Source organism: Morus notabilis, unplaced genomic scaffold (assembly GCF_000414095.1).
Source record: "Morus notabilis unplaced genomic scaffold, ASM41409v2 Scaffold1229, whole genome shotgun sequence".
NCBI classification, from domain to species: Eukaryota; Viridiplantae; Streptophyta; class Magnoliopsida; order Rosales; family Moraceae; genus Morus; species Morus notabilis.
The window spans coordinates 71,426-81,818 of NW_010362337.1; the positions used below are offsets into that span (position 1 = coordinate 71,426).

At 34.0% G+C, this 10,393-nt stretch overlaps 1 protein-coding gene across 1 annotated transcript; it reads left to right on the forward strand.

Moving 5' to 3' along the window:
- The first annotated feature begins 4,953 nt into the window (after positions 1-4,953).
- On the forward strand, positions 4,954-8,183 carry LOC21410908. The gene is made up of 2 exons (XM_024167980.1): positions 4,954-5,042; positions 5,732-8,183. The coding sequence occupies exon 2, from the start codon at positions 5,803-5,805 to the stop codon at positions 8,068-8,070; it is 2,268 nt and encodes a 755-aa protein (XP_024023748.1). The 5' UTR covers positions 4,954-5,042; positions 5,732-5,802; the 3' UTR covers positions 8,071-8,183.
- The last annotated feature ends 2,210 nt before the right edge of the window (positions 8,184-10,393 follow it).

Consider the following 10,393-nt stretch of genomic DNA (forward strand, 5'->3'; position numbering starts at 1 on the left):
GGAAATGCTAACCAAACCGAACTACCCTAAAGGGGTAAACAAACCAAAACCACCGTATCAATGCTGATTCATAAGGTTTTTTTTTTTTTATTATTTATTTAATGGAATTGAACTATTTTCATAGTTCGGTCTTACTAAACTGGATTGCTCAAATAGGCGGATTGGTTTGATATTTTAAGTGTAGCATTTGCTTCTAACGATGAAGCTAATTGATGTTCAAAAACTAACGAGCAGTCCAAGCTTACTATTCCTCGTTTATTTTTCTGCAAACCTAGAAAATCAAAAAGATTATTATCACCTATGCCCTTAAATTTTGGGTTACTCTTACTTTGTCTCCTAAACTTTAAAAATTCTCACTTTACTAATGTAAACTTTCACGAATTTCCACTTTGCCCCTTCCGTTCAAATTTCCGTTTAAAAGGGATGGAAAACGTCTCACGTGTACTCATGTGCATGGTATTTGAGGGTAAAATCGTAATTAAGTTTTTGACGTTACCCCACTTTGCCCCCTGAATTTTGGAGTTGTCCTCACTTTGCCACCTAATCTTTTTATAGCTCCCACCGTACTACCTCAAACTTTGCATCTTTCTCACTTTGCTCCCCCTATTTGATCACGATTGTTACCCGCTTACTCGCCTCCGTAGTAATCCGATCACTAAATACGATTTTTCTTCTTTTTTTATTTTTTAAACACAGTTTGATGTCCTTTTTATCATTTTTATTTTCTATTTGAATTATTTTTATTGATTTACTTCGTAGTAAGACATATCAGCACTTAGATTTTACAAAAATATTGATTAAAGTTAACCTAAAATATACAAATTCATCCTATAATACTTTGTTGACTTTTTGTTTTTTCTACTTTTGTTGATATCTCCAAAAAAATTTCACAAAAAAATTCGTCATTTAATACTACACTTTTTAAAATGAGAGAAATTCGAAGTTTGAAATAGAATGGAAGGAATAATGAAAAAGTTCAATGAGCAAAGTAAATGCGACCTCAAAGTTCAGGGGTTAAAGTGGTGGGGCGACTCCAAGATTCAAGGGGCAAAGTGGAGGCTACCTCAAAGTTTAGGGGGCATAAGTGCAAATAATAAAAAATTTAGTTACGATTTTACTTTCAAATACCATGTACATGAGTATGAGTAAAACATTTTTTGTCTATTTTAAACAAAAATTTGGATGGAACGGGTAAAGTGAAAGTTCATGAAAGTTTAAGATAGTAAAGTGAAAATTTTTAAAATTTAAGAGGACAAAATGAAAATGACCTTAAAATTCAAGAGCATAAGTGATAATAATCCAAATCAAAACGAAACATCCTTATTTCACTGGCTTCATTTTTTTCTTTGAGTTGAGTTCTATATAAAGTTGGTCACTTTATTCTTGGTTCCTCCTTTTAATTACTTTTTAGTTTCTACATATTCTCCTTTCACTTACTTTCTAGTTTCTATATAAACGTAAGATTCTTTTCGAGGTTGTTCTTCATTTTAAGCAAATAAAATAAATTTCGAGTTCCGCTTCATGGTTGGAATTATGAACACCTAAAGCTCAATATCGTTTTTTAGAAATAGACTTAGTCACGAGATTAAATGTATTTTCTTAATTTTTGAAATCATTCGTCAGAGATAAAAGAGTGTAATTGAAATGTCATATTTAAAAGGTTCCGTTATAGTTTAAAGAAAATGAAAAAAAAAACAAATGATGTATTAATAAAAATAGGTAAAATATAAACCATATTTTAGAGTTGGGAATTTCTCCAGTACTACTCCCTCTTTTAAACTAACGGTAGGCTATGTAAAAAAGAGTTTGACTATGTTTTCATTGGCTCTCAATTTGTTAGTATGTGATGCAATCGTGTACATACATACCTGCAGGGTAGTATATGTGGGTCTGCGATCCCCTATCAAATTATATTGTACCGAAGCCTGTCCGACAAATCAAGTAGTGCCACGTCATGATAATCGTTTTAGCATACTCGTTTAGTTCGCTGATTCGAGTTTTTAATTTGAATTGAGATGTGATTTTATGGGAGAACTTTTTATTATAGTAAAAAAATTAGATATGATTATTTATGAGAGTTTTTTATTACAGTAAAACTTAAATCGGTGAAATAAACTTAAAAAGTTGACTTCGCTACTCTTTTTCCTCTGTCATTATCTCTCTTTAATTTCCACTTTAAATAATGAACTTCTCTTTAATTTCCCCCCTTTTGGGTTGTTTTCCCTTGAATCAAACAAATCAATAATATCCGTAATTGTTATGCTGCAGTGAATATAATTTCCCCTGTTTCCATTGATCATTCCTCTCATCAATGCTTAAAACGGAGATTTCTGCTCTTTTCTCCCAGCTAATGCGTTTACATCAACACAAATTGGTTTTTTTTTTTTTTTTTTTTTTTTTTTGTTCCTGCACTTGTTATGTTCAATCTGATTTACATGGTAAAGATAGAAAAAAAAAATGGGTATCTTCTACTTTCTCTTTAACTTGTACAGGAGGAGATGAAAGGCAAGAAACGGCATAAAGCACAATGCACTAATACTAGTCGCTTACGAGAAGATCAAATTAACTTGGCAGAACTCCCTTTTCTGTTGAAATGACTGAGAGATTCATTGTAGAGAAGAAAGAATCCGTTGTTGCTTCAGCATTATCAGCAGTAATAAAGAATCGAACTTTTTATTCAAAGATGATCAAACGTAAAATGCCCAAAACATTGAAAAACCCAAAAGTGAGAATAGATCCTTCAACAAATAGAGGGCAAATTAAATAATAGAGACGATGTCGGAAATATTTCATATGAAAAACTTCAAAAAAAGAAAAAGTGCCATATGAAAAAAAAAAAAAAAAAAGGTAAGGAGGAAAAGAAATCAAGCATGACAAAACGAGAGAGAGTTTTAAATCTCAATTATTTCACCGATTTAAATTTTTTAATTTAAATTTTATTATGTTTTTATAAAAAATAATATTTAATTTTTTCTTACACTAAAAATTTTCATATAAAATTAAATTTTAACTCAAATTAAATATTTGATTTCACAAACGAGTAGATGATTTTTAGATTCACCTACCCTGTTTCCTGCTCTACCGCCTAGGTTCTATGTAGATCTTATTAGATTGGTTTCAATTTTCAACCCAGCGTTCGAAGTTAGAAGACAATTGAAAAATATAATGTATTTTTTAATAAACAATCCACTGCTTACATTTAAAAACATTTAAAGAACGTACGGGACTAGTTTTCAATCTAACGCGTATTAAATCTCATTCATTTCATCAATTTGAGTTTAAAATTTAAGTTTTGTTATAATAAAAAACTTTCAAACAGTCACATTTAACCTTTTTACTACAATAAAAAACTCACATAAAATTATATCTTAACTCAAATTAAAAACTAAAATCAACAAACTAAATGGATCCATATACTTACCGATAGTTTAAAAAAGTAGTACCGGAGAAATTCCCTTAAGAGTTATCTCTACCATGCCAATTTGATTATGCCTATAAAACTAAAATAAAATTACACGGGGACACTAGATGAAAAAAAAAAAAAAAACCCCCCCTAATATTTTCAATTTCAATCTTTTTGTTTTTTGTTTTCTCTGAGAAAATAAATACCTTGAATTTCAGAAGCGCCCCAATTGTAGTTTGGAATTTACAAAGGCATCTATGTTTGGAAGAATAATAAAATTGCCCTTATCGTCATAAGTCCCCATTTTCCGTTAAACGACAATTATACCCTTTTCCAAATTTCCCTTTCTCCTTTTTCCTACCCTTCATCGAGGTCCATAGGCTTTCCTCTGGATCCCGAAAGACCGAGCCTGAAGCGGCAGGGAATATATATATATATATGCTATTTTGCCCTTCAACACGAAAGCCATGGCAATTGAATTGAAGGAACGTTATTGATCAAGGCGTGAAACAACAGAGAATCCCCGATGTATTCATCCTCCAGTAATTAAAGTGAGAGTAAGTGGGTAGTATTGGGATCTTGGAATTATTTATTTGACAAAAATGTGGGATGACGTGAATGCCCTAAGAAATTTAAAACCCTAAAATTTCACACCCTTCTTCTTCTCTACCCTTTTCCTTTCAGGTATTTCCTCTTCTTTCCCACCCCCGCCAAATTTGTATTTTTTTAAAACTTTTTTTGCTTTCAAAGTATTTTCATTATTCGATTTTTCTTCAATGTCTAAAATCCCAATTATCGTTTCGTCTTATCTTCCTTGTTTTTTTGGCTTCCCCCCGCCGGGTTCTTTTAATTGACTGATTCCGTCTGTCTCTGACACCTTGTTGCCAGGTTTGTTGATGCAATTCGCAGGGTCGGAATCACTTCAATGTTCTGTTTGGCAGCCGAGAAAACTCTAGAAAATCCCTTTGTTTTTTATTTTCGAGGAGGTAAGAGTAACTGAATAGCAAGTAAACTGCACTCTTTTGGGGTTAAATATATATATATATATATATTCTTTTTTTCTTTTTTCTTTTTTTTTTTCGGTTTAGATTGTCTCTTCTGCTTTCTGATTTTATGGGAGAATCATTTGTGTTATGTTTATTTTATTAATTTAAATTTGATTGTAGTAAAAAAATTTTATATAAAATTATATTTTAATTTAAATTAAAAATTTAAATTAATAAATTAAACGAGTTTATAAATAAAATGAACGGTGTCAAAATTAATTAGTAACTCAAATCAAAACTTTGTAAAGAGGATGTTTAGTTGATAAATTATAATTAAGAGATTAAAATTATTTTTAATTTACATGTATTTTTTATAAAAAAAAATATTATCATAAATTATGAATCATAATTTAAATTATGGTATAAATTCTCCTACTAAACTTAACTAAAAATTGTTTTATGTTAAAAAGTGTGTGGGTGTTTCGCAGAAGCAAACAAGACTTAATACTTTTTTAATGTATACTTTTTTTCCTTTACTTGTGTCAGCTAAATACTGGGAATGCATTTGGCAGAGAGAAACACGCGGTGATTCTGCTGCATTCTGTGTGATTTCACTACTACCGGGAGAGAGTTACAAAGGAAAGCAAGTTTGGGTAATTCCCATTGTGCTTTAAACTATGGCCGATAATATGAGTGATGATACGATAACTCGATTTAAAAATGATATGAATTTTGTAAGTTAGAGTTGAGAAAAAAAATTTTTAGATTAGAATTGAGTCGACTTGAAATTGACATAAAAAATATGAGGTTAATTTTGGGTTGGACATGCCTAACTTGAACACGACACAAAACTCGTAAAAAATTAAAAAATATATATATTTTTCATTACATATTTTTAATTTTATTATGAACTTGTGATATTATGATAGTTATACTCAAAATCTTATACTATTATTTGTTTAATTTTAATGGATGTTATTGTAGTTTAGTGTGTTATGAATTTTAAGTTATTTTTAATATGTAAAAAACTAAATAAAAGTATACAATTTTCGTGTTAATTTTGGGTTCACGGGTCAATTTCGTGTCACGAGTCATTTTCGTGTCGTGTCAACCCGTAAAGTGGTCGTGTTACAGTTTTTAAAAAATTTCATGTCACGGGTTGTGTTCAGATTGACTGTAAATTTAGAAAGAAACGATCAAAATACGATACGTGACACGAATTGCGATTACTACTTTAAACTGTGTTCAGAATAGGGGTATTTTTTTTTTCTTTTACAATAATACTTTAATGGGGAAGAAAAAAAAATGTTGATGTGGTTTTTTATATATTTTTATTCCACAGGTTATTTTGTCATCTGTTGGAGAATTTCGGTCAAGTCTGTAGGTTTAGGTGTGTAATTTGCTCAGATTGTAATGGCAAATCATAACGTGATTATACGGCAAAGGCGTGATTTATCACTGGGCCCAAACCAACATATGGGATTGAGACATTACCAAAATGTGACCCATGTTCAGGATTTGGGTGTAGAACATTCCTATGATAATGAGCTTGATGTAATGAATTTCCAGGATCGTGAACTAGCTCCTGGGCAGATAGGCGAGAATGAAATGGCTATTCGACATACACATGTTCGGAATATTCAAATGAATGACCTAGAGTTGGAGGGAAATAGTGGTTTTGAAGCTGATGAAGACCATGTTGTTGGTGTTAACGACCATGATGAAGTGCTTTCTCTTAATGTTGAGACTCCCGGTACAGGTTTATCGGATAGTCGTGCGTTGGTTGTTGTGGAGAAGCAAGATTTTCATGAAAGCTTGATTTCATCCATGGACCAAAATCCGGAAACGAGTATTGTTCCTACGTCAGATGTGACTCCTGAGCATACCCAGCTTATTGTCAGGGACTCTGCCCTTCAATCTCGAGCCCCGATTACGGGCACTAATTTCCAGCTGACTGTTGGGCAAGAATTTCCCGATGTCCAGAGTTGTCGGAGGGCGTTGAGAGATGCAGCGATTGCTCTTCACTTTGAGATACAGACAATTAAGTCTGATAAGTCTCGTTTCACTGCCAAATGTGCAAGTGAAGGATGCCCTTGGAGAATTCATGCTGCAAAGGTTCCAGGTGTTCCTACCTTCACAATTAGGACCATCTATGAGGAACACACTTGTGGTGGAATTGCCCACCTTGGTCACCAACAAGCTTCAGTCCAGTGGGTTGCAGATTCTGTGGAACGTCGCTTGGGGGAAGATCCTGACTGCAAACCAAAGGATATACTGGAAGAGATACACCGAGTACATGGGATCACATTGTCGTACAAACAAGCATGGAGGGGTAAGGAACGGTTCCTGGCAGCTCTACGTGGGTCATTTGAGGAAGATTATCGCCTTTTACCACAATATTGTGACCAGATTAGAAGGACAAACCCCGGAAGCATTGCACTTGTATATGGAAATCCTGCTGATAACTGTTTCCAACGCCTATTTATTTCATTCCAAGCATCCATGTACGGCTTTTTGAATGCATGCCGCCCTCTCATTGGACTTGATCGAGCTCCTTTGAAAAGCAAGTACCTTGGAACCATCCTTTTTGCTACTGGTTTTGATGGAGATGGTGCTATGTTTCCTTTGGCATTTGGGGTGGTCGATGAGGAGAGTAATGATAACTGGATGTGGTTCCTTTCGGAGCTGCATGTCCTGCTTGAGATCAATGTGGAAAACATGCCAAGGCTTACAATTTTGTCTGATAGACAAAAGGGCATTGTAGATGGAGTGGAGACGAACTTTCCAGCTGCTTTTCATGGGTTCTGCATGCATTTTATCAGTGACAGTTTCCAGAAAGAATTCAACAATTCTGTGCTTATCAACCTCCTCTGGGAGGCTGCATATGCTTTTACTGTCATAGAGTTCGAAGCGAAAATTCTTGAGATTGAAGCGATTTCACCGGAAGCTGCATATTGGATTCAAAGAATTCCACCATACTTGTGGGCCACATCATATTTCAAGGGAACGAGGTTCGGTCATTTGACTGCTAATGCAGCCGAATCTTTGAATTCTTGGATACTTGAAGCCTCGGGGCTCCCCTTAATTCAAATGATGGAGTGTCTCCGGCGGAAACTGATGACTTGGTTCAACGAGCGTCGGGAAATGAGCATGCAGTGGACAGGCACACTAGTTCCTTCTTCTGAAAAGCTGGTTTCAGATGCAATCCAGCGCGCTCATGATTGTCAAGTAACCAAAGGAGACGAAGATAAATTCGAGGTTGTATCCCATGGAGGAGAGAATGTGGTGGATATCCGAACTCGTTGTTGTTCATGTTGTGGATGGCAGCTATCAGGGCTGCCCTGCGCTCATGCTGTGACTGCTCTCCTCTTTTGTAGGCAGAATGTTCATCGCTTCACCGAAAGTTGTTTCACCGTGGCAAGTTATCGCAAGGCCTACTCGCAGACAATACACCCTGTCCCTGATAGAACCCTTTGGAAAGAGCTGTCAATGATGTTTCAGAATGAAGGTGATAAAGAGGCTGAGGTTGTTATAAACCCGCCAAAATCTCTTAGGCCACCTGCAGAGCCAAGGAAAAGGAAAATTCGCAAGGACGATGGTGGCCAAACTAAAAGAGTCGTGCATTGCAGCCGCTGTAAACAGACGGGACATTTCCGAACGACGTGTACAGCGCCTATATAGTTGTCAAGACCCTCAGCGTTTTGCATTGTTTCTTTCTAGTGCGCAGGGAAGAGGTAGTTTAGGTAGGGAAAAACATGTTCATAGAAGTCCCAACATTGACACACTTTACGCACTAATACACAATTGATCAATGTCATTGTTTAGGTCTTAAAGTTCTGGTTCATCCTTTACATTTTAATTTTTTGGAATGAAAAAGTTCCTACATTTATTGGTGAATTTTGGTGTTGCAATTATCAGTGTGTTATTGCGTCAGTGGATCTCTTTTGTAGGGACTGAAAAATAAATGGGAAAGCAGGAGCTTAGAGAGGGGAAGAATATATATTATAAATGATAAAAACCACGGACAACTCCAGCCTCACCGGCATAATGACATTGATATTAAAACGACAATGAACTGGAAAAAGTCCGGGAAACACATGCCAAAAGACGACGTATGGAAAATGACATCATTTGCATTAACAGCAAGTAGTCTGGAAAGCGACATTGAAGCGTTAAACGACAGTAAAAAAGAAAGAGAGAGAAGATAACCTGCGAAATCCGTAACAAGCTTTTATTTTAATTTAAAAGAAAGAGTTAATAAGTTTTTCTTTCTACTAAAGCGATAACAAGTTAAGAGCTAAAAACAACAATAACTTGGGAAGACGAGTCAGGTGGAAGAACGAGAGAGAGCTAGAAAAACGAAATCAACATTGAAAGGACAATAACCTTGAGCTTGGGAAAACTACTAAAAACGACCATAAACCTTGAAAACGATATCAGCATGGACTGCAGTACCATGGAAAACGACATAAATTTTATTTGCTGCCAAATTAGGGTCTTATTTCAACATTAATCCATAATTATTTTTACCAATCAGTTACTCAGAAATAATTTTATGCTTGCTTCTTTCTATTGAAAAGCAATATTTTGAAGCTCCAAAGGAATATAACTACTTTCCCAGAATGCATCTCTTGTAGTGCAAATTGCTACCTCACAAATATGGGAGCCATAAACCATTAATTAGAAATTCTACAACCAAAAGAAAAGATGTCCAACAAATTCAACACCTAAATTTCCTCTCCTATATCTTTAAATTATAAATCTCAGATTATCATTCAATAAGCAAAACCCTTTAGAGGATAAGACACTTGAAAGTGTAGAAATAGTACAAAACGACTACTAAAAAAAAAAAAGCCCATTGACTAAATAGTCTACCTTTAGTTTGCGGAGAAATAATTGATGATTTCAGCTTCTGTTTTCAGACTTGAATAATAGATACAACATAAAAACAGTATTATTAATTTGTCGAAGTAATCAAGTGAGACATTTAGATGCGTTTAGAATTCATTCTAAAATAATTTTATTTTTTTGTATGAAAATGAAAATGAAACCGTTTTCAATCTCAGATAGTTTTTTCAAGAGCTTATTTTCAGTAGAAAAAATTCATTAATGTCTCTCTCTACTCGAGAGAGGAGAAAACATAAACAAAAAATGAAAAACGACTAAAAATTATTTTTAATTTATCTCTCATTTTACACTAAATTAAAAAATTAATTTTATTTCTATTTTTTTATTTTTAATTGTGTCAAATATAATTTTATTTTATTTTTTTAAAAAACGTAAAAAATAAAAACGAAAACAACTCCCTCCAAACACAGCCTTTTATTCTGCCAACATTTCCAAAAAACAGGGACCTAAAAAGTTCATTTTGACTTGGATATCTCCAACGAGGACTTTATTCGATTGTTAAAGCTTTTTCTTCCACATTATTATATAGATTTCTGGACCAAACTTGGTTTTGGCCGTTTTATGGAGCTGTCATTTGGTAACTGTTTTTTGCTTTTTGATTCTGCTTCTGTTTAATCATATGTATGAAATCCACTAATTTGGCTGTGTGATACATATTTCCTTAGCTGGATCTCACAATTGTTTAATAACCTGACCAGGTTGTGCTTTTTTGGTTATAATGCTTGGAAAATTCATACACATTTTGATTCCCCTTCATTACCAAAACGTGTAGACAAACAAAACAAAACAAAATTGCAAAATAGCATTTTAGTGAAACTTAAAAGCATCAAAACAACACTGCCCACTGGAATAAGTTTTGCATTGTTTTTGTGACACATAAATGTGTATGTTCCAATTTTCATGTACATTATTTTGGGACGTGGCTTTAGGTTTTGGCATAAGGGAAAAGGCTTTTGGGGGAATTGTTGTCTCCAATGATTTTAGAAAAAAGAGGAATAGTGACGGGTGCATAAAAGGTTGCCTTTCTCTGATAATTGGGTTTCTGTACAAGATGCTCTAAACTTCATGTTCTTATCAATATTCTTATTCTCCCCTA